Genomic DNA, 25737 nt, shown 5'->3' with positions numbered 1-25737 from the left:
AACAGCTTTTTATTACTGCTCTGTAGTGAACTTACCTTCCTGACCTGTGGCACTTATCACTAATTTACCTGTGGCACTTATCACTAATTTACCTGTGGCCCTTAAACTACTCAGCCATGTGCATACTCATCCATCTGGACCACTTGAGAAAACATTTGTAGCACTGCTAACAACCCAGAATCTCTACTCAAGCATCATGTTCCATTAGATTGTTTCCCTATCTTGCCTCTACAACTTGGTTGTTTTTTTTGTTTTATTTTTTTTTCCACAATTGCATTATCAGTTTTCTTAAAGCCACCATCTACCATCTAAAGTTCTGCCTAGACTTGACAGTCTCCTACAATTTTCCCTAGAACTTGTCAACACTTTGTGAGCTTCTTCCTTTCTTTAAAAGAAAATGTTTCTCTTCAGAAAACACACTGACTAAAATTTCATATTTCTTGTGAAAATTTCATATTCTTATTGTCTTCTGTCAAGATGAAACAGTCTCTTGTTGTTAATACCTACAAAGTAAAATAGCTCCATAAGGAGAAATTTGAAGTATACCAGGCTTCTACTAAGCCCTATTCTGACATCTATGGCAGTCACGAGTGAAGTTACCTCAATATCCATCATGAACACTTTTCTCTGAGTTTGAGAGGTTAAAGATATCCTTCAGGTATGCCTTTCTACCAGGTATTCTGGGAATCAAATTCAAACTTCCTCTTAATTTCTTAAAATATGTCTATGGGAAAAATTTTGAGTCTCAAGCATGCTTGTAGCAGTAAAACACTTATTTATTGCACCTTTCTTTTTTTTTTTCTTACATTGATCATAGTGTGTAAGGGCTTAAAAAGAAATATCAAAGTCCACTGTGTATTCAGCACTGCTCACCATGAAAGCCTTTGTTCCAACTTAACTGTCATTCTGATCACTTAATCCCTTTCTTTCCCAAATATGAATATTCTTTTCTTCACCCTATCATCCTACCTACAGCAATAATACATGCACTGAATTTCCCACTTATAGATCCTAAGATTAATGCTAGACCACATATACATTTTCTGCAGCTATTGGCTCCACCTTCTCATATTATTCTTTGTCCATATTTTTTAGAATTTATTCTTGGAGTTTGAATTTTCCTCAAAATTCTCTCTCTAAATCAATTCTGCCTAGTGTCTGTCTCCCCTGCTTCACAAGCTCTTCTTTGTATAAGACTGCTTCTTAGTCTAGTCTAGGAGTCTTCTTAACAATCTTTCTTTCCTCTCCTTCTTTGATATCTCCAAAATCATGTACTCCACCTATCTCACAGCTATCATAACCACACTCTGCAGAAGTAGCTATTCTGGCTCCTCTCTTTGCTGGTATAGCAGTTTTCTGCCCTTGATTCCTCCCTCCCCTCTCATTTTTTGCATCTTATACTGCCACAGTTTATACTGCCCTGACTTTAAGCTCCTACTTCTAGCCTAACTAATCATTATCAAATATTCACATAATTATAGACATATTACAGTGTAATTGCAGATGAGACTTATTCTTGCACATATTTTTCAAGTATACTGTGAACAGCTCTTTGGCATTGCCTAGTATTTAAACTGGTTTAAGGACTATCTAACCTGAGCTTCACTTAAAGTAATCAGAATTGTAGGGTTTGTTTGTGTTAACCAAGCTAACCTTTCATTGAAGATCTTATTAATATCTGGACTATCTACCTTCATAGAAGTTACTCAGAGAACTCATTTAATGCAACATAGAGTTGCTTTTTCTAATGAGATAGAGCATGAAGCAGACTTCACAATATTTAACGTTTTCTCTTTGAAACACAGGCTTTAATCTTAAGGTCTGCATGCTATATGTTAAAAATAGGATGATTATAAAATATCACCAAAAACATAAATTTAATAAAACCCTTCTCCTTTGACCTCTGCTTCCGCTTTTGTACACTTCATTTAAAAGAGTCCTTATAAACCAAAATATCCACATAAAGTTAGATTTTTATGTATCATTTCATAAGGCAAAGACCAGGACTTTGTATTTGTATTTGTATTTTTACCTTTCCTTGCCTTAATTAAATAAACCTTTTTGGTAAAAACATACAAAGCTGGCAAACACAGGGATTTATTGCTACACCTCTGAGTTTGCAGGAACCACAGAACTAAATTTAAAGTCATCCCCCTTTAAGGCAACAAAAGTTATTACAAGACATCAGTCTTCTCGGTTTAGTGATAAATTACTATGTGCTAAAGGGATAAAGTGTATTTTAAAAAAGCTTGCACAGGCTTTAGTAGTCATGGCAACAGATGTGCACAACATCACTCCTTTGCTTATCAAAATCATAACTGAGCAGGGCAGAAAACACCTTATTAGGTATATTCAGAGCTTTTATTTGGTTATGATTTTGATAGATTCAGTGGTTTCTTAAACTAGCATCCTACAATCTTTAGTACAGAACTCCATTTGTTAAAATCAAAATAGTAAAGAGTGAACTTAAACTGTGAATTGCCTTCAAAGATTAAAATCACTTTTAAATAGTATGCTATGAAGAAAGTTCATCACATGGTCAGGACTGTTGTTAAATCATTTTCAGGCTGAATTACAGAACAGCTTCATTAAGGTAATCCCTATGTATTAAACAAATCATCTTGAGATTGATACATAGTTTGGTAAAACTCAGTATATAAGTTAGAATTGAAGCTCAGGGGGAAAACCAGAGAAAACCCTTTATTAAATCATAAATATATCAGCTACGCAAGCACAACTACTCCTTTTATAAATTATAGGTTTGCCACATTCATTATCTAAAAAAAAAATAAAATGTTAGGAGCAACGAAAAAAAAAAATCTATCTCCAAAGGAGAATGTCTTCTCTAGAGAACACGAGTGCACTTTCTCATTACCTCATGCTTCGCGTATCCCACCCTCGGACAGTGGTATCGTTGGCTGTTGCAATCTGTGTACAATTGTGGTGTGGACTCCATCTTCCAGAAGTAAATTTTAATTGTCCTTTCCCTTCCAAGGCTGCAGAACTAGAGAGCTAAAACAACGAAACAAAGCTGGAAATGTTTCCAAATGTAACATTACAATGAAATTAGTTCCTCTGAAGACAAAAACTGCTCAATAGCCTATTGCTCCAAGTGCAGACTACCATCTCCTAGGATAAAAAAGTAAAAAGAGAAAAAAATTAAAAGCTAGAGCTAATATTCTCTCTCAGAGTAATTTTTACAAAGGCTTATGCACTGTAATGTCTTCAGAAATATTAGAAGTACTGTACTACTGTATAAATTAAAAAAAACAGCTTTAGATAATTTGTTGAAACAGTAGATAGACAATATGGGCACATTGCAGAAATTCGTAGCTGCCTCACACACACACACGCAGTTAGCTTTGTTAACAGTCTTACAAGACTTTTTCAATGTCAAAATGCCAAATTTTAGCTGTAGGAACAGAATTATGGTGTCAAAGACCCTTGGATAAATGTATACCAGCTTTTAAAAATTTAAAAAAATAAAAAATAAGAAATATCAAGGCCCAGGTGCCTGCGTCCATTGAAATAACAGTAGATACTGGATCACAAATCTACTATCTGTGATAATTAAAGGTTTCAGTTCCAAAACCGGGCTTACATCTCATTGAGCAGGCAGCTCTGCATCTCCACAGTTAATGAAAAGAAGGTCCAAAGTAATGAACTTTCTCTTTGAAGTTGTATAGCAAGTTATCCCCCAATTCCATGTGCACATGAGGGGAAATGAAGCTGCAGACACTGCAAATTACTTTTACTTCTAATCACTTTCTGAAACTGTTTAATATCTACAAGGGTGGAAGAAAACCAAAGTACTTGCACTTAATCAGATATTAAATTTATACTAATTTTGAGCAGTTAGGCAGATAGCATGACTTTGGTCATCTTTCACACAACTTCCATATTTCAAAACATTTCACTATGAGGTATTTCATGAAAGCTGTGCTGGATCTTGTTGGATCCTAATACAACATAAATATTCTATTAAATACTAGATTTCTCAGCAGAAATATTACACTTTGATGGATGAAAAAGACTAAAACATACAAAGTGCTTAAATAAACTTTAACTGACATCAACAGAAAAATATGCTGTCAGTATAAGACTGCTTAAACCTATTTGTATATTGTGCCAATGTCCATTTATGTATTTTGTTAACTTTTTACTACTACAGCTCCACCAAGAATATCATATCTCTTTAGCATTATCATTAAAAATCTAGAAATTACAACTCTTCTATCATTGAAGTCTATCTAATGCTACCTCCAAAAATTGTGTTGCCCTCCAAAAATTCTTCTGCCTTTTTTTTTTTTTTTAAATTCATTGAGTTCAGTTCCTCCCATTGCAGGCAACCATGCCACATAGTCCTTTCATAACTGTTCTTGTCTCCTGAACCATCTTACAACTATTTGCCATTTCAAATAACCTTATCATACTGGCAGTTCAGGGCTACTCTCACAATACCTAAGTAACAGAATCCAGTTATTTTTAAGTGCTAAGTTTCTATATCACAGCAAGAAAATATTTTTATTCCTTAAACAGAAGTTTTCTGCTTTATACTAGAAAAATTAAACTAAACATCAAGTTCATTCCCTGAAATATATTGTTATTCCTATATACTGATGATTCATCCCATGTTCTGTCAGCAATAATTTTCATTATTTCACTCCTACTTCTATTCCATCATTAAGGAGACCATTAAATAAAATTGATTCCAACTCTTTAAGAGCTGGTTTCTATCCTCTTTCTGATCCAATTATTTTCCTTTTATTTTTCTTCTGACTGTTTTTTGCCCTCCTATAATTAATCTATGTTTATGCTAGTTGCAGTAATTATGGAGCACTCTAAAAAAATTCTCCACTGAACTCCACAAGGTATTTCCTTACCATGAGAAACAGCAGCAATCTTGCCAAGAAAGTATCTCATGCTTATTCCTAACATCCTCCTATATTTGGATACATCACTTTTATCCAGATAGCCTGTGAAATCCTCCCCACAATGTATTCTGCCTTGCCTGGAATGCCACTGCCAGATACTATCTGTTGTTATGAATGAAGAACACCTATATCTTAATGCTGCTAAAGAATCCAGAAGAGACAAGAAATCCAGAAGGAATCTAACTAGTAACTTAGATTAAAATCACCAAAACCACACCTCTATTCATCCCTTCATGAAAACATATGAAAACCAGAAAAATATCTAGATTTTAATATCTCCATTTCATTTTGTTGCACTTATCTGCCATGCCAAACATATTGCATTTTCCCAAGGAAGAGTTCTAGTGATTTGGCAACATCTGACCTTAAGTGTATACCCAGAAATATTAACTGTCATCTTCTCAGCAGACTCAACCCACACCTTGTGGATTGGTTGGGCTTCTCTTGGGTCCAGCTAATGATTATAAATGGCAAAGAGTGGCTAATTTAATTGCAAAAGGTAATGATGCAGTGAGCATAAGATTAGTTTCACTTCAGAAGGTAACGTCCTCAAAACAAAAACAAAGGGAGTGATCAAAAGGAAAGGAGAAGCTTGTCTTATTGCAAATACAGGCAAATATTCCTGTATTAAATACTGTAATGAGGAAACATGTTAGCAAAAAAACATTGAAAGGAAATAAAAACCCAACCAAAACAAAAGCAGAAAACACCCCAAACAAATCCAGTGAACTCTATAGTAACTTATGATAAGAAAATGTTTTTTATAGCAAACTGACCAAATAATTCAGAGAACAAACACACCAATGATTTTATTACAAAGAAGTTGTGAACATATTGGGAACCCTAGAATTCTAATTCTAATGAAACAATGCAACTTGTAAACCACAGGCAGATACAAAAGATACATCAAATAAGACTCAGAAGGTTTGATCAGTGCAGACAAGTAGAAATTTTGGCCTATGCAAAATTTTCAAGACATATTTTCAGTTTTTCACCTGTTATACCTGAATTTTAAACAAACAAACTTGTTCACAAACATGAAAAGTCCATAAAGAGTAGCATTTGGTTTACCCCTTACCATTAAAATGAATATTGCCTATAATATATATCTATCCAAAAAGGAAGCAACTGAAATGTTATTAAAACAGAAAGACCAGTTCTGCACCAATGTAATGAGTACCTCCTTATCTCTACTATCTGATACAGCTCCAGTGGACCAGATCTTACTTTTAGTTAACGATGATGTTAATCAACTTGAGCACCATCATGTTTTTTACAAAATAGGAAAAAAATCCAACACGCGGACATTTTTATTATCTTAATCCTAGGCTCTTGATTTATTCAGTTCTAATAATATATATACACACACAAAGGTACATTGTTATTTCACTTATAAGTCTATAGCAACACGTATACTTTGTAAAGACACTCTCCCCTCAGCAGTCCCTACAGAATACATGTTTACTAGTGTTGGGGAAAACATTAAGTGGAGGTAGCTTGGTGTGCAGTGCAGTGCCAGCTGTACACTGAGCTCTGGGTGGCGGGAAATTATGGGAGCTCGAGGCAGGAGGCTGGGAACAGGCACTGACCCTTTGCACAACAAAGGGCAGATGGACCTGTGTTGCCCACCACGTGACTGGACACTCACAGACACAGCAGGAGCTCCCAGACTTCCGAGGCATAGACTGTGAGGGTAAAAAAGCCCAGAGTTTCCTTTGTTGCGATCCCTCCTTGGCACCAGCTCCAGCTGTTATTTTGTTGTTGCACCCTGATTAAGTTACTAAGGGGAACCAGAGGTCTGAGCCTCTGCTCTGGGAAACCTGGGGTTGATCGGGTAGGGAAACCTCCTCTGACTGTGTGACTGTGGGATGTGTGGGAGTCAAGCAGGGACCCATCAGCTCAGTGGAGCTGCCCACTAGGGAGGGGGCTTTGGTCCCAGCAGGGAAAGTCTCTGGCAGTGGGAGTGTGACTGTGGGGACGACTCCTGGACAGTCAGACAAGGAAGTTTCCTCAATATGAGCTACTTACCACTTAGTCACTGTCTGCTTGAACCAAACAGCATGATAGGTGATGAGCTATCAGGTGGCTAAGAGTTGCCAAAAATGGACAACTTTTTATCTTAATGAACAATAAGTGCAATGTTTCTTGTCATTTACATAATCTCTCTGTGTATCTTAATATAAAGCAAATGTGTTTTTTCTAATTTGTTTTAACATGTCTCTTTTTTAAATGTAGCAAGACCTGATTTTTTTTGCTGTAGGTATTCTGTATCAGTTTTCTAGGCCCAAAAAAGCTCTTTTTACTAATACTTAATACTTCAAGAAAAGTCTTTTTATATTCTGATCAAAAAGCATTAAAATACAAATCACATGTTTTTCAGAGTTGTGATATATTATGCATTCAACAATCCTTTATAAACAGGATACTCACAGAAAGAAATCACTATTTCACCAACAGCTCATTGGTTACAAACACTTCTTGTGCACGGTGATAACCAAAAGGAAAATACATCTACTGCTTACCCCTACCAATGTTATCTGTTTTCTAACCAACCTGTTCTCACAGATTTCTCTCACATTCTAAATACTATAGCAGCTAAGTAGGGGGTAGAGTGTTAATTTTTGGTGGAGGGTTTTAATTATTTTTTCTTTTAAAGAGAAAGCCATCTCTGTAATGAAACCTGGCTTATTTTTCTTCATTGCTCCCTGTAACTATCAGTCCTACATAATTTTTTTCAAATATAAAATGCTACATGGCTACAGAACAACAGTTACTGTTTTTCAGGCTTATATGGATTTTAATGGGGAGTTAATCTCTTAGGAAGGACGTGATCTTCAAAGATTTCAGAAATATACTGCAGTTGATTCTAGTCCTGAAAAAGCCTATGATACTGGACTTCAGCTTGTCTTCATGTGAATTACTAGAAAGTCTATAGCAGGTATTTTAAAGAGATGCCCAAAGCTTTCCTCAGTCTTGTTCAGCGGGACTCCAGTTAGGAACCCACAGACATGTTTGAGACAAATTTGCTGCAGAGAAAAATTCAACAGAATTGCAACAGTCCCAGTCATCTCAGAAGAGGTTTACTTGGCTTAAGATTTTGAGGTGTGGAGATATGTCTGAGAGTCAAGTTTCCATGGACTTCACTTTAAAAGCATTATGTACTGACTCAGTATTGAAACAAATATCATCTAAGAGCAACTCAAAATTGCTGGAGCAGAAGACTGATTATGGTAAACAGTTATTTTCAGATAAAAAATTTTAATCACAAATAATTCTCATTTACAGTGCGCTCTCATGAGATACCAGATTATTTTAGATGGAAATACAGAGAATCAGTCAAATTCTATATCAAGTCTCCTGAGAGCCTGGCTGTAAAATCTAAATAACATTCTTAACTTCTGCAAACAAAAGTTGTTAACAAACATTTCAAAATGCTCCTATGTCAACATGTTGGCCAAGGGTTGATATCTACTTTCATAGTCTTAGCTTTCATGACTAGAAGCAGGGGTTTTTTTTATTCAGAATTTCACATTTGTTTTTACTTGTTTCCTTTTATCAAATATAAGCATATAACAAATGTCACAGGTTTAATCCCCTTAGTTTCTTTATCACTTACTTTGCCTTCTGGAGTCCTTTTTGTGCCATCAATATTTGACGCAGTACAGGCATATTTTAAAATTAACAATAAAAAAATATTCTATATAAGGAACACTACTTGAAATATTGAAAGGATCAGTAAGCTGAATATTTCTTTGAGGATAGAAACATTGATTCCAAAAATCATGCTGAAATTACATAATTTGTTGAAGAGTCTACTCCTCTCCAAAATTATGCAGAGCAGAATGCTAGCAATGGAAGGGAAAAGAAAATGGAAATCATAGTTATATGCACAAATATTTGTGTGATGGAGTGAGGGGTTAGTTTTGAGAAAAGGAATAGTATAAGGAAGAGACAAAATACCAAATTCTAGTAAATAAATCCCAAGCAAAATAAAATGAGGAATTAAAAAGGAATTTGGCATTTATTACAAGATTCCCACACAGAGAAACTGATAAACACACTGGACAGCATCCCAAAGGAAATAATATAGAATCACAGAATAGTCTGGCTTTGGTGGGGCCTTAAAGATCATCTAGTTCCAACACCCTGCCATCGGCAGAGCCATTTCAGAGAGGTTAGGATTAGGAAGAAAACTGAGACAGTTATGAGAAAGTGGTTGGAACAGTGAAAACACTAATTAGCATTCAAAAGAATTATAGCAAGAAAGGACAGAACTGCCCAAAGAGTGAAAGTAGGAGAAGGGGAAAATGCTAAATTGTCTAGTAGTCCCAGTACTTCAAAGAGACATGAAGAGGTATAGCATGAAGCAATACCACCCTCAAAGTAGTTTTTCAACATTCTAAAAGAGTTTGTGTATTATGCAGGCATTAGAAAAGAAATACTAACTAAATGCAGGTGTAATGCAAATCCAGTGGATACAATGCCACAGACAAGCTCCTGGAGGTAAGCTGTCAGAAACTCTCAACATCAGTTTGATAAAAACAAACACTAATTTGAAGAAGCCTTGGAAGGCAATGTAACACCAATTGAAGTTGCAGGTGAAAAAAAAGCTGAAGTTTTCTCACCTAGTGAAGGAACCCAAAGGGTTTAATTATGAACATAAAGGATTAAACTACATTACATTACATTGATACTATGTGAAATCTAGCAAAATAATAACTCAAAATAATAACTGTGTGCATTTCTTTGCACACAGTCAGATGGTACCAACAAAGAAGAGCTTATGGACACAAAAAAACCTCATATTGAGTATTCAGGAAGAAAAATTAACCCTGACTTTAGGAGTTAAATCTAGAAATGGCAACATATAAACTGAATAATAATAATATCCTTGACATAATCAGTTTCCATTTTTAAGCACAGACACTGACCTAAATGATTCTATAAAGAAACATTCAAAGTTTTCTATATACCATCAATGACATGGCATAATCAGACAAAAATCTATGCCAATGACACTTTTTTTAATATATGTTCCTGAACAAGAAGCTTTTAAAAATAACTGAAATAATCTGAATAAACAGTATAGTACAAAATAACACTTATATTCAGAATTCCAAAACAGCACATAGCAAATAGAGAAATTTATATTATGCCTATACATACAAGGATTGTAAATTAAAGGGCTGCATGCTACTAACCAACATGAGTTAATATACCTTTGGCTTTACTGATCACCATTTTTCCCTTGTACACATTCACCAAATGTGTACATTATTTTACATTACTCACTGCAAAACCAGTAGGAAAGGGGAAGTCTAGAACAAGGAAAATATTTACCCACTAGCTAGAGCTAAAACTAAAACACTAAGACAACTGATAGAATATTCATTTCCCCACACACACATTAAAGGCAACAAGATATTTCTGAAGCAAAGTTAAAAATATCAGCAAATTCTAGGCTACTGAATATTGTTGTTTGCACTACATTTGAGTAGATAATGTTCTATTAAAAAAAAAAAATTCTTACCACAGCTTTGGCTGAACTTTCCTGCAAATCCCAGAATAATATGTTGTTATCAGCCAGTGAAATAATCTTTTTACCATCTCCCATTGGTTCCCACATAACACTGTAAAACAGAAACGGATAAACAAAAAAACAGTCCAACATTAAAACCAATCAGAATTTGAACCAGAAAGCCCTTTTAATTCTGCGGATCTAATCTATTCCAGAACATACCAAACCATATTTCTTCTGGTTTCCTTGAGCTGAAAGCCATCCCATATTTTAAGTGCAAAATCCGCCATTAACTAGCAATTTGTAGCAGTCATTCTGCATACACACACAGAAAAACAACCAGAGACCTTGATGTCCACTAACTTTTGAATGCTTCAGCCTGACACTTCAAAGTTCTTGAGATGTAATGTCATGCATCCTTTTTGAAGGTGCAACAAAAATCATTTTTTGATTGCAAATAAAAAGTTTTGATGCAAATCTCTTCCAGTTCAGCAGCTGTCATTATGACTTAATCAATAGATACTTCTAACCTGTGATTCGCTTCATGCTATACATGAAAGAATGCAAGGAATCAGTCCTTCTCTCTTGTTCTGCCCTTGAGAAGCAACATATTTAAGCCAGTTGGTATGGGCAGCACAGCTAAATATATGCACTATATCCCTAATAAATTTGCTGGAGATAACAGATTAAAAGAGAGGCTTCCATACCAAACACTTTTGTAACAAAGTTGTGCAATCTCCCAATCATTTTACAGTAACAATATAGCTGAAGGTGGAGATCAAAACTTTAGTATCAATATTTTAATGTAGAAACTTCTCATCTGTAGACTAAAACTTGGGCTATTTAAAGGCATTTGAAATGCTGTTCTCATCTTCAATGTATATTTGAAGTACCATCTCTCAAAATTTGTCAAAAGTCCATGACTAGACACAAATTTTTTGTCTAGTCATTTTTTGTTTTGCTTTTCACATGAATCAGTTCAGTATCTGGACGGAACAGATAAAAGAAGGTTGCACAAGTAGATGCAGCCTTGGACAAGAGAGCCCAACATTAGGCTACCTTCCTAACTCTCTGCTGCACACTATGCATGCTTCTATTTTATCCCAGATTTTGCATTACTCCTATTTTCCTAAGATGGTGGATATAACCTGTCTGGCTTCAGACCTAAAGTGATGGAACTCCATCTAATCTTATGGTACAAAACACAAGGAAAAGAAAACAGAAAGTGGCAGTTAGCAGAAAGAAGGAACACAGTGTCATTTTTTCCCACCATAAATAAACCACATTTATTCTCAACTAATATGTTCTTCTCAAATTTCTCTTGCTCCTTCTGTAAACAGTATCACTGCTTTTTACTCTGCACTTTTAGTAAAACAAACATTAGATATACAGGCAGATGACTGCACCTGTTTGCTGTTATAGAGAAGCCAGACTATGTAGAGAAAATAGAACTATGTCAAAAAGAAAATTAACACCAAGTAAACAAAAAAGCTGGAACTAAAGGGGTGCATTGGCTGACTCCTCACCCACTGAACTTTACCCTAAGGCAACATGGCAAATTAAAGAAAGGACTAGCTTCTGTGTCTATCTTCTGCTGGAACCATGACCTGCATCCTTATTATATTGTCAATTCATGGAAATTACCTACTTATAGAAGTCCATTTGTAGTGAGCTGTCTTGAATTAGGACAAAAACACTTCATATTGCACATTAAGCTACTGTCATGTTTTTAAATCTGTTTTAACAAGAACATGAAACTAGAATGATTCTACAATTTGCTTTAAATTGGGCTGTTTCGTCTGTAGTATTGATAATCTTATTTAAAAATAAACACTTTTGAAAAGTTGTGTGGTACAGCTTGGAAAAAACTTACAAGCAATTGAAAATGAGTGTTGATAATAAAAATGATGAGATGCAGTTTCAGATACATGTTCAACCACATTTTGCCCATGATAATGAGAAGCAACCAACTGGCACTGCCATGTGTATTTCAGAATTTCATGTATTTGTGCTGCACAGATATATCAAATACCTCTGATCCTTCGAATAGATTAAAATATTTTATGAACACATATAACAGGATAAAAAAATTAATGCACTGTAACCTGTATGTGATCATAGCTAACCTGCCACAATCCAGTTTTCCAGTGTGAAATCAAAAGACATCAGGATCATCACACAGCTTAACAGGCAACTAAGAAATCTTCAAGTTGATTCTGATCGCATTTACTTAAGTCCATCATTTTACATATTGCTGAAAATATAACTGGCATTTGGTGTTGATACATGTAGATATATTTTAAGTATAGACAATGAAATCTGGTTGGACCAATTAACTCTTTACGAGCTCTTCCAGCCCGAGACCAATATTTTTCATGCTTGTTGACGTATCTGCCCCTTTCCTTCACCAATCACTGAACTTCCAGTTGTAAAAGCTAGACTGGAAACAATTTCTTTGATGTTTTCAAAGGTAGGAAGAAATTTCACATCTTTGAGTGTCATGGAGCTTCAAGGTGAAAGAATTTTTATAGCTGAATACAGTGTGTTAACTAGAGCCAGTTATAACCCAGCTGATACACCTTGGAATGAAAAGGTCTCCCCATTCACTCCATCCTTGTGTGATGTACATTTTATTTATGTTTAATTTTTATTTTATGAAAGTTCATTGTTTTATGAGTGTGGTTATAGTGATCATTCAGAGTTTATAATCTTAAGCAAAGGTTACTCAAAATACCCTTTGTAACATGTTCAGTTGTATTCTGTACTCTTGACTGAATGTTAAACATAAAACACCATGGAGAAGGAGGGGGGTGGGAAATACTGGGGAGTGAAAAGAAAAAATTACTTTTGAAGCAAGATACAAATTTTAGAAAAACTGAAGTTTTCATTTAGAACAGTTTTCAACACAGTAGAAGTGGTGATAATGGCTAAAACGGAAAACAGATAGACCAGGCAATACCATTTTCCTGAGTGGGCCAACCGTTGCTGATGCCAACAGTTTTCAGCAATGGACAAGATAATCGTCAAATTCACAGCTGCCACTCAGAAACTCAGTGTCAACTTCAGGGTTGCTCTTTAGGTAAACTATAAACAGCAGACAAGCAATTATATTTGTTGCATTTTACCCTATTTTGTTATCATCTGACTCATGATGCTTCAATTAAGTTCGTAGCTAATAGTTTTTCATATTAAAAAATTAAATGCTACAGAGAACACTTCCCTAGCAAAAAAATAAGAGAATTTAAAATATTCACTCAAATGCACACATGAAAGGACTCTATTATGTGTGTTTTATGCTGAAAAGATTGTTAACACCTTCATTAATAAAAGCACTGAGCTTTTACAAATGAGCAATTCAAAGTCCTCCATTATGGACTAAAGAAGAAAAAAGCAACATGCAAAAAACTTTCATAGATGTGAAATGCAGTCAGCCACAAGTGTTGGACAAAGCAAGCATTAACTGCTACTTAACTGTAATTACAGAAGTGACAACAATTTATTTCTATAAACAGAAAAATTTTGCTAGACTGAAAACTCTCATGCACTGCAAAACAGAAAACACACCCACACATTTGGTAACTCAGCAGACCATCCTCCAGCCTCAGTGTAGCCCACCAGAAAAATTCATGCATTATAAACTCAAATGCCTTCTTTGCATTACAATGATTCAAATTTAAAGGTGACTCTTGCTTATCAGGTGATCAGTACATTATTCTAAGAGGAAGGAGATCAGACCAAGGACAACATGGAACCTTATTCCCTTTCCAAGTGCTCTACAAAGTGGCCACATTTCTAAATGGAATCGGTTCTGGCTATTTCACAGTTTTTGAAGTCCATGCTGCAGGAATGCTTTGTCTCAAAATTCTCAGCCATTGAGATCTAATCTGGAGTCCAACTTCTCAAGACGCAGTAAAACAAGAACCACAGCTTCCTAAACACCTGTAAGGTAAGGTGAACTTTTTAGCTAAAAGGCTGCTGAGAAATGAGAATTGAGAAATGAAGTTAAGGATTATTTTGGACAAGACCCCCAAAGACAGATGGGCTTTATTCTGGCTCTTAAATTATTTTTACATTCAGAAGAATAAAACTGCTTTACAAATAAATACAAGAGTATGCCAACAAGGAGGTGACACAGAAAAATTACTTACCTCTATAATATTCTTTTCCTAAAGTTATCATACTAGAGTACTGACAACATTATAAAGTCTTTTTGAGAAATCATAAAGCAAAACGATGAGTAGAAACGGGTCATCCTTGACATTTGTGTTTACTTTGCTGCATCTCCTTGCCTACTGCAGCTGCAATTAAACATGGTTTCTAGTGAGGAAAAAAAAAATTGTGATTCTTGCTTTATGGGCCCAAGTAATTTCAGCATTGAAAAAGTGTTCATGTAAACATAATAAAGACAGTCTGAATCCTAGGAGCTCACGATCTAACAGTAAGCATGGTAGTGAATTTGTTACAAGAAAGCAAGATATAGGACTCACTGATTTTAAACAGGTGCTCCTAAATATCCATTTTATAGAAAAAACTATTACATTCTTTTTGAGCTGTTCAATGATACAGATCACATCAGCTCATGGGTGAGGCTGATTCTGTGCTCAGAGAGAGAATCCACATGAGAAAGAGTAAGAAACCCATCAGTAACACTAATTAGAATCCAGGCTACAAAGTAGTTTTGTAGTATGATCTTAATAAGGTCATCAGAGTTCCTCATGTTCATTTGGTATCACAGATAGGTCCTTACAGTAGATTAACAATATTAGGAGGCTTACTTTGCCTGTTTGTTGTCATATGTATTTATTCAAGCCAGATTAGGAATATTAGCTCATATTTCCAGAAAAAACTCTGCTTTCAAAGATATAAAAGGTATACTAGATTTTTTAGGACACTGTTTTTTCCTCTAAGGTCTGTCTCTTGCTAACATATCCGGCATATTAGATATCCTGGATTTCTGCTTAACTTCATACTTGTTGAGATAGACTGGTTTTTTGAGCTTGGAGGAGGTGATCTTTAAATACAAACCAGCTTTTTTTGATTTTTCTTTTTGGATACTTTTATTTTGGATCCTTCTTTTCTCTAGGGTACCTATCACACTGAACTTACTCAAGAAGATCGCTGAAGAGGCCCAGGGCTTTTCTCCTGAAGGAGAGAAGGTTGTTTTCACAAGGGTTGTGAACTTGGGTTTTTCCCTGCTCTGTTCTACTAGGATCCTGAACTCCACCATCTCATGGTCATCACAGCCAATGCTGGCTTTGACCTTCCCATTCACAACCAGCTCAAGAAGTTCTCGATGCTCTCCAGGAACTCCCTGGATTGTTTATGCCCTGCTGTGCTGTCCCTCCAGCAGATACCAGGTTAAAGTTCCCCACCAGGACCTGGTCCTACAAATATAAGGCTACTTCTGGTTGTCTATAGAAAGCCTCATCCAATTGTTCTTCCTGATGAGGAAGCCTATAGCAGACATCCATTACTGTATCACCTGTAGTGATCTGCTCTTTAATCCTTACTCACAAGCTCTCATTTGGCTTATCCATTCCTCCCCAGGCAGAGCTCTGTGAACTCCAACAGCTCTCACAGAGGACAAATCTCATCATCATCATCCCAGCCTGTCCTTCCTAAAAAGCCTCAGGAGTCTTAGTCTTTCTGCAGCTGTTTTGTCCATCCAATCTGAGGAACTGACAAATTAATTATCACATACAGACAGCACATTTCCTAGACTTTTAAATGCTGTTAAATACATTTATAACAATATCAGGATATAAGAAGAGAATACAATCCCAGCTTCCCTTCTTCTGGTGACTTCCATCAGGCTCAAATTTAAAGCACTAGTTTAGTTTGACCACAGTAATACTGTTAAAGACTCATGTCTTTCAATTAAGATCAAAAATGTACTGCCACAGGATATTTTCATAACTTCTCTACTATATAAAAGATAGCTTACCAGCAGACCTCACCATTTTTGGTGGGTTTTTTTTTTTTGCTTCTGGGTTTGTTGTTTTGCCTTTTTTTTTTTAATGGGGGGCTCTTCTCTCTTATTGTCTTTTCAAGGGAGAGAAAAGGGAGGAGTGTGTGTGTATAATTAAAAAAGTTATACACTGTTTCTGACATTTTATGAAACATCAAATACAGTCTAAAGAATACAATAGATTAATATAGTTAGCATTTCCTCAAAGTAACAAATATTGGATTGCTTACAACAAAAATACATAAATATTTTGACAGAAACATCCACAAATAATCCTCTAAGGCAAATATACAAACTCCTTTATTATGTTTCATCTATCCCTTTCCATATTATTTAAGTGCTAAATACACATTTACGTATAGGATACTTCTTGCAGAAGTTTTGTTAAGTTTATATCATGTTATCATAATGAGTATTTTACAGTAGTATTTTAATTATTCTACTGTTACTGATGCCGGAAATGCCTCAGGACTCAATGGCTATTTTAAAGCATTTTGGAAGTCCTTTTTTCTATATGTCAGTGTTTCAGAACAGCTCCATGGGAGATCTGTGTACTGAGACAGCATTATAGCTGTAGGGTTTTTTTGGTGACATCTACAGTAACAAAAGGCCTAGAGTATATGCAGTTAAATTTCTGTAGGAATGTAGTGTTTTGACAGCACAGTTGAACCATACCATAGTACCAGTTGAACTCTAAATCCCATGCCAGAAAAAGCACTTTATTAAGCATAAAGCTGTGTATCTGATTGGAGGATTTGCAGATGCTATTACACAGACAAATCTATTTCACAGTTTTTCAGGAAAAATTCACTGATGAGCTGAAATCTATTTATTAATATAAAAAAGACTCAATGACAACATGCTTTGTACCAGAAATGTACAAAGGGTGAAGAAAGAATTGTTTCAAAAAGTATGTACAGTTTACAGATCTATTAAAAGTTGTTTTTACCTTGTCTCTTAACACTAACAGGAAAACACCTTCAAAGCAAGGAGTAACACATTTCACATAAGCAGACAGTAATTGTTTACTGTCACCCAGAGTTAACCACTGCATACAATGAAGAGCATGGGTAGAAGAAAAGAACACCCAGCACATACACGAGTTTCTTCAAATAAATTGGAGGGGTGTGAGAAAACCGTGTGTACAGTTAGGATTCATTTTCAAAGCAGGTGGACAGAAGTCACATAACCTCTACCATTCCACAACATACTGCTCACAGAGCAGCTGCTGCCACAGACACCACTTCCATTCTGTTGCTCGAACAAGGCTTAAAAAACCCCAAAGTGACTATTATGGATATGTGACATGTCAGGAAAGAAACATATAACTGGTCTGTCTGTCAACGATCAGTCAGGTGGTCAATCCAGGAAAAACTTCAGTAGGCTGAATATCTGGCAAGAAAGCACACAGAGACCTGTCAGGTAAAAGTCCTGCCCAGACTCTGAAGGCCATAGGATGTCAATAGTTTTTTCCATGTCCTTACAAACAAACTTACTTGTGAAACAGCTGGAGTGGGCAAAAGCAATCTCTGTAGACTCATTTTCGAGGAAACATGTATCTACTTTTAAGAGGGACAATCTGAGTGTTTTCATATGGGATTTTGCAAAGGATGGCAATATGGATATAGTATATCCTTACTAATTTATTGCTGTTTGTAACAAACTCCATGGTTGGTCAGGGTAATAAAACCCAACAAAACACAATATTCCTCTGAGTATGTTTCTCCAGTGATTTGAAACATGTGCCTAAGAAGAAAATTACAAATGCCTAGGATCTGCATTGATTATTGAGGAAAATCACCACTCCTGTTCAGAAGAGCAGCAAACCCAGGAATGATAAAGGTGTACACAGACCTGGCACAGATGTGCTCTCTAACACCTCTAATCCAGCAGCTGTGGGTTCTTGGGGAACTGGAGGTAAAGAGACTGCAAGAAGTAGCTGGGACTGTCACTACTGTGGTCTCACTGATCTACCCCTCCATCACCACAGCCGAGACTGAGCACTGGGATGGATGGGCTGTGTGAGGCCTCAGGGCTCCCCTTCAGGTCTCACATACATTTTACCATATAGAGGCACTTAGTCACAAATGTACAAGGGTCACTTTTTTCAGCCAATAGACATCCAAAAGACATTTAAAAGCCCTGAATTTTTAACTACTATGTAAGCAAGTGTCAGCAATATTGCTACATCTATAGTCATCCCAGAATATTGTGCTAAGAAAGAATTCTACTCAGAGGAATATATATTCTAAATAATAAATGATTAATGGGGGTTTGGAGACCAAATTAGAGTCCGACATCAAGAAAACAGGAGCAACTGTTCAAAGCTAGTTCCTCATGAACATATAAAATTCTCCTGCATAACTGATTTTTTCCACCATTTTTTTTAACATTCCTCACTAACATTTTAAGCAATTCAATTAGAACTGAAATTAAAAACCATCCAGTGTCTATTTAACCTGCAAAATGAGATGATGCAAACTTCAATCCTCACACTGTAGTGCTAAGAATAGTTAAAGTGACATTATAAAAAGGAAAAAAAACACTTTTAAAAATAAATCAATTTTCTTTCAACAGGGAAAAATCTCAACTAATTTGTCAGTAAAAGTAGGCAGAGCAAAAAACTACATTCAAGTTGGGAAGGAGAGGTAAAAAAGTACTCTACAAGCCCATTATTTTTTACTTGTAGAGTAACCCGATTTCTGCACTATTTTCCGTATCGTGATTTATGAATCCAAACAACTACAAAGACTTCATCAAAACTAATTTTCATTTTAAGCATATGAAATCTGCTGAAATTATCAGAAGTGATCATAAGTTCATAGAATCATAGAATCTTCTGAGTTGAAAGGGACCCACAAGGATCATCAAGTCCAACTCTTAAGTGAATGGCCCATACAGGGATCAAATGCACAACCTTGGCATTATTAGCACCATGCTGCAATCAACTGAACTAATCTCCTAAAGTTAAACTAATACTTTATATAAGTTCACATAAATAAATAAATAAATATTTTTTTCTTCAGTATTTGCTTCAATGTCAGATTTTACTTTCATTAAGTTTTCCTCAGCTTTAAAAGATTAGAGTCAAATAAATTCTAATCAAAAATTAACATAATAAACTGGGCACATCACACAATGTTTTATTATTTTGGTATCCAATTAATGTATTGCATTTATTCCCTAGTAAATGTGATTACACTGAACAGCCTAAAGTTTTAAACTTGCACAATACTAACCACTCGAAATTATCAAAAACATTCAAGGGAATAAAAAAGAGAGAATTAGTGTTATAAATTACTGTGCTGGTTCCAGACACATTTGAGAGGATGATAAAAGGGGAAAAAAGGAGAGAAAACATGAGAAAGACAACTAATGGTTGAACATTGAACATTTGGATTTATTTACAATAAAGAATAATCAAAGATTCAAGAGAGCAAAATCCTGTGAATAATTCAGGATCACACAGAATTAAGAAGAGAGCAGGGAGAGAAGTAGAACATACGATACAGTTTAAATTTTTATCATTTTAGAAAGGATCAAAATATAAGGGGTATTATCAGTACTGATAAGCAGTTGTTAAAATACACTCCCAGTGAAAACACTTGTCATATAGTAAGTTTTTTAAAAAAAAAGTTTCTCTATACTTCAGTGTTGTAACATCAGAGGTGGTTGATGGAGAATATAAATGTATGGAATGAGCCAAGTGTGGAAGAATTATTCTTAAATGCTGACAATTTCAGATAGCTCTGAAATTTTGTGCATTATGTGAAGATACAATTAGTATCTGCTGGACAGCTGTAACAAAAAAACCTAAAAACCCCCAGAGTTCAGTTTATATACCAGCATATGGAAAAGAAAGTCCTGACACTCTCAAAGAAACCTCTATACAAATATCAGAGGCATCTTTGCCCTCATAATTATTTTTCTGATACTGGGACATGCCAAGTGTTAAAATAAAATCAAAAAATTATGATTGCATTTATTACATGTCTTTGTTATAAAACATATATAGCAGTTACTATTCCATATATTCAAGACAACATGATCCTTCTAAAAGTAGTGTTACTTTCAGGTTTATATTCATTAGGTACAGACTATGAAATTGTTCTAGATTTCTTTTTTTTTTTTTAATGAAACACTAAGCTAGAATTTTAATGCATATATCTTGATGCCTAACAGCTGGCAGAGAAGACAAAACATCACCAACATCATGACAGGAAACGGAATTGTTATCGGAATATCATGTTAAAGCTATTAAAAATTATGTGAGCTATTAAAAACACCATTTTCACTTTTCTTTAAAGTTTCAGATTCTCTTACCTTTTGATCTTTTTACTTGAAAATGTTTTGGGGTGGTTTGTTGCTTGTGGAGTTTTGGTTTTTTTAATACTATTTAAAGGCCAAAAAAAGTAAGGAAAACACTTCTGGATTGCACTCACCTGTCCTCAGGGCATCAATTACAAATGTTCTTAACTTTGATCAGGTGACTGGGTGCATTAATAGAATGAACATGAGGAAACTGAAGCAATAAAATGTTATGTATAGGACCTTATTTATCTTAAGTAAATCTCTACTCAAGTTGAAAGGACTATTAGCAAATTTGTACTCCTGTAGGAAGCCAACCTTAATGAGGTTGCTTTGTACTGTGCAATCACACAGCCAAGGAAGAGATGATACTTCACAGTACTCTATTTGGAGACCTCCAATGAAATATCAAATAAAATCTCAGTACTTAAAGTCTGTAGGAATAGCTCATTTATAGTAACTTTCTCCTTTGTGAATTAAAAGTTCCAGTTTAATATTTTAGAGATAAACATCCCAAAGTTCTTGAAACACCTGCAACTTTAGAAAATTTATAATTTCCCTTCCTCTCTAAGTTCTCTTAGATGTGGCAATATTTGCATATCCATGTTTAGGATTGATTGAGTGGGATACACAAAAGAAAAAAAAAAATGAACTTCAGCTAGTACAGAAGCTTAATGAAGTCATCTATCATTATTCCTAACATATTCATCTCTTTCCAAATTATTAGCAGCTGATGATTGTTTTCCATACAAAACATGAATTCTTCATTCCTCATCTTTTGGGCTTCCACTTCTATTGCCTCTGTAATCTCCACTGATTTTCCCTTTACAGTTCTATTTCATTGTCCATATAACACTTCCCCTTTATTTATTTCCCTTATATTTTATTCCAAATTTACTCCATGGACTACCATCCAACTTACTTCACTTGTTCCCCTCTCTTTTGAAGTACACAGCTTGCTACCAGGCAGAATCTACCCTTTTTTATATCTGCCACATTTGGAAAGCAAAAAATAGAATGTAAGGAGATACAGGCAAGCCTGCTTCCAGCAGATACAAGAGGAGAAACTCCCTGCTGTGTTCCCAGTTCAAGATCCCACATATTACACTTTCTCTCATGGCCTGCAGTATCCTTCTTCTTCAAGGACTATCTTGTCGAGTCTACTACCAACGGTCTCCTCCAAAACCGAGGAAGAAGTAGAACAGTAGGTTAGTGCTAAAACGTAAGTCTTCAGGGTCTCAACAGACACAGTTCTCAGGATTCCTCCAAGCTGCACTCAGAGGAGTAATGAAAATGTCATTAACTGCTGTCCTATCCTGTTTCCTTGGCCTCTCCTATGTAGACTGTGCCTGTGTTGGACTGTTCCTTGCAAGATACTCAATGGCAAATTCCTTTAATTGAATCTTAAAACATTGCATAGAGCAATATACCTATAGTTATGTGTGTTTAGCACTGTATGAATACATATATTTATCTACAGAATGAATTTTTTGAAAATACCTTTTTTTTTTTAAACACACAAATGTCCATGTGTATCTGGGGTTTTTCACACAAAGTAACTCACTTGGAAATTTTGCACATGAAGTCTTTCCACTTTGGTTTATATGAAGAACAGTAGGTAAAGGATGAAAAAAACCCTCTTAGGCTTGACCCAAACAGAGCAATTAAAAGGCCTATTTGATTGCCTAATTTAGGCATCTGCTTAATTTTCTGAACTCTCTTTATGCCATACAAGAGTTCGAGGAAAAATTTTGATGAGTCCCAAATTCAAAGCTTAGAGGCAAGTAAACAATCTCAGTAACCAAAACCAAATTGTTATGCTTAATTTTTAAACACAGTAACTCATGCAACCCAGATAAAATGGAACTGTAGAAAAGCAATTTTCTTTTTTCACTTGCTTGTAATGTCTTGGAGATCAGACTTTTGCCAAAAGTTCTGTCAAGACTAAAAAATTATTTCAATAGATCTTGAGCAGGAAGAACACAATGTTCAGTCACACGTGAGCAAAGTTTAGGATTTTAGTCACAATTGATTGAAAATGCTCTTTTGGTCTTGGTTCACAAAAGAGAATTGGTATTAAACATGTCCTGCTGTTTTTTAATAAGAAATTTCAGAGACTTTTGAGCACAGCATACCATAAAAGAGGTGAGATAAAGGTAAAGAAACACAGTATCAGTTCTTAACATCAGTGAAGAGTTGAACAAAATCAATACCTGACACATCAGACCTGGAAAAAATCCCATCTCATGTTTCCTAGTGCATGATACTTGAAACAGAAAAATCTGTTTGGTAATTTTCAAGTATAAGGCTTTTTAACATAAGAGAAAAACAATGCAAGAAGATAAACGTTAAAGAAAATATGTTAAGAAATAAAGAAAAGCAGGGAAAACAAGGAAAAAACTACAAGCAAATAAAGCCCTGAGGCAGGTGGTAGCTGCCAGAGTACATAAGCAGTTCCATTTTCAAGATGGCTTTGCTTTTTTTCCCCCTCTTAATTACAGTCAAATCTCAATTACTTATGATCTGCAACCAGATCCATGAATATCATGAAGCATCTATGCTGTGGAATCAGAGTGTCACAAAGGCTGAGACCAACATTACACTCTGCACCTTTAAACTGTACTGACTACTCTGCCATTCTTCTGGGCCAAGCACATAAAAATATGATAAAAGCCCAACTTTTTATTTGATTTTTTTAGCATGCATTCTGACTAATAAGATTCAAAATTAACTTCAAAAAATTAATCAAATCATTAGTGGTTGTGGTACACTGCTCTACTGCACCCTGTGAACAAAACAATCTCCTTAAAGTGCACGTGGTCATGGGTTCAGTGTTCAGCCTGTGCTTTCTGAGTAAAATGTAGAGGGTATGCTCTAATGACAATGCAAATGAGAAAGTCAGAATAAGCATTGCCCTTCTTACTGCTGGCATGTGATGCCAGACCATCACTGATCTCATACTGATTGTGGACAGCAGAATGCTGGTCTTACACTGAGGTTTGAAAAGTATTTATACCTTGCACTAAGGAAAATTGCTTTTCTGATTTATGTTTGGTTCTAACAACAATTGTACCAAGTCTAAAGTAGTTTCAAGTTTTTCTAAACATCCAAAAAGTCCAATAGAAAAGAACATTTAAGTTGCTATTCACAGTCAACATATCACTCAGTGGGACATGGCCTGTTAAGTGAGACACACTTAGCACAAAAGGCCTAATTTACTCATTTATGTGAGCTGTTTCCAAAATGATTGCAACAGGAATAGAAAAGCCTGCTCTAGAACAAGATCCTCTAACTCAGCTGTGCTTGCATGAGATGATGTGCCAAGTATTCTGTTTACACCTTTTATCTCTCTGTAACACTGGACATTTTCAAATCTTTATGCATACATATATATATGCACATAGATAATGGGCATTAAATGGTAGCAGAGTATTAAGTGAGCACTAAGTACTGAACAAAATCAGACAGCACGTGACAGAAAACAGCACATGAAGCTGTAATTAGAGGGAAAAAATTATGTTGAGTATTCACATAAATTCACAGCCTGATATAAAGCAGTTATATGCTCCCTATTCCTCCTTTAGTGATCAGGCTACCATACAGAGTTCTGGTATTCCAGCATTAAATAGAAACAGATTATAGAAAATTGAAATACAAAAAGGACAAATCTTAAGGTGTAAAAGGTAAAGGATTAAAACAAAGAAAACTCACTTTCCAATATAGTTGGGAATATTAATTATCAAAAGGTGAATTAAAAGTGAATTAAAATAATAAAAGAGTTATAAAGAGGAGTATTCATAAGAAAATGTGTAGCAAAGAATTAAAATATACTACAATGAAGAAATTTAACATTCAGGAAGCCTATATTTTAGAAAAAAGTATTCTATACAATACACTTTTGAATGCACTGATATGTCCTATCTTGTTCAAGAACCACTCATATAAATATTACCTTCTATTTACCTTTTCTTTTTTTCAGTTGAAATTTAAGATACAAGGGTCAAACAAGGAATCTGTGGCTAGAAATGGATACTTAAAACTTATGATATGCCCTGCATCTGTTCAGGAAGCAGTGGGAACATGCCACATATACATCCAAGCAAAGAACTTGCAAATGGACAAATTTAACTTTTAAATATCAGAAAGGAAAGGGAAGAGAAACAAACCCCTGTTAATAACCTCTGCAGTATGGCAGCTCTCCTTGTTCTGTCTTAGGCAACAGATAAAGAGTAGTTACACAGGCTCCATGTAACACAATGAATTCTTATCCTTAACAAAGAATAAATTACTCACACTTATGCCAAATCAGCTGAGTGAAGACTAAAAAAGAAAGACTGAAGTGTAACATTAAATTTATATTCCATAAAAAGATTGAAATTTTACCTTTGTGCAACAAAGGTTTTAGCTGGGGGCAGGAAGGGGAAAACACATTAAAACAGTACACAGGCTGTTACTCCATGTGTTTTTGCAGGACGCTAATAAATGTTTTTAATCTATGAAACATCTGGTACTAAAAATCCAATTTGTACCTTTTTTTTAAAGATGGAATAGTTTTAAAGTGCATAGCATAGCTTCTACAAAAATCTACACAAAACTAACAGCATGGGTCTACCCTTTAGGCTTTTTCTAGGAGTATAAAATATGCAGAATCCTACCAGGCCATATTGCCATGGGCTGTGTTGTCAAGGTGACAGAGTAGCTCCAGGGTTTGAGTGTTGCTTGATGAATCATCAGGGGATTCATGACTGCCTGATTCCAATTCCTTCGGCATCCTCCAAACAGCAGCACATGTCATGACTTTAGTGTCTGAAGCTAAGCAACAGAGAATAATGTCAACAGATCATTGTATGGAGACGTATTTTGTATACACTGCATCAACATTTACACAAATCTATAAGCAATGCACATCTGCTGCTTGAAATATTTAAAAATATTACACCAAGATGAATTCAATGAACGCAGAACGTGGCTACAGACACAGACCTCAAGTTAGCAGTCAAGTTGCTGCA

At 35.3% G+C, this 25737-nt stretch overlaps 1 protein-coding gene across 1 annotated transcript in view; it reads right to left on the bottom strand.

Moving 5' to 3' along the window:
• The window catches only part of EIPR1 (EARP complex and GARP complex interacting protein 1), a 74999-nt gene that overhangs the window by 12263 nt on the left and 36999 nt on the right, over window positions 1-25737 (bottom strand). The window contains exons 4-6 of the mRNA XM_051778338.1: window positions 25384-25540; window positions 10465-10564; window positions 2876-3012 (exon numbers count right to left, since the gene is read on the bottom strand). Coding sequence (XP_051634298.1) covers window positions 2876-3012; window positions 10465-10564; window positions 25384-25540 — 394 coding nt within the window. The remainder of the gene's footprint in view (window positions 1-2875; window positions 3013-10464; window positions 10565-25383; window positions 25541-25737) is intronic.

The sequence above is a fragment of the Manacus candei genome, unplaced genomic scaffold, assembly GCF_025592945.1.
Source record: "Manacus candei isolate 608988 ecotype Guabito, Panama unplaced genomic scaffold, ASM2559294v1 h1tg000011l, whole genome shotgun sequence".
Lineage (NCBI taxonomy): Eukaryota > Metazoa > Chordata > Aves > Passeriformes > Pipridae > Manacus > Manacus candei.
This window is presented reverse-complemented; position numbering and strand designations above follow the sequence as displayed.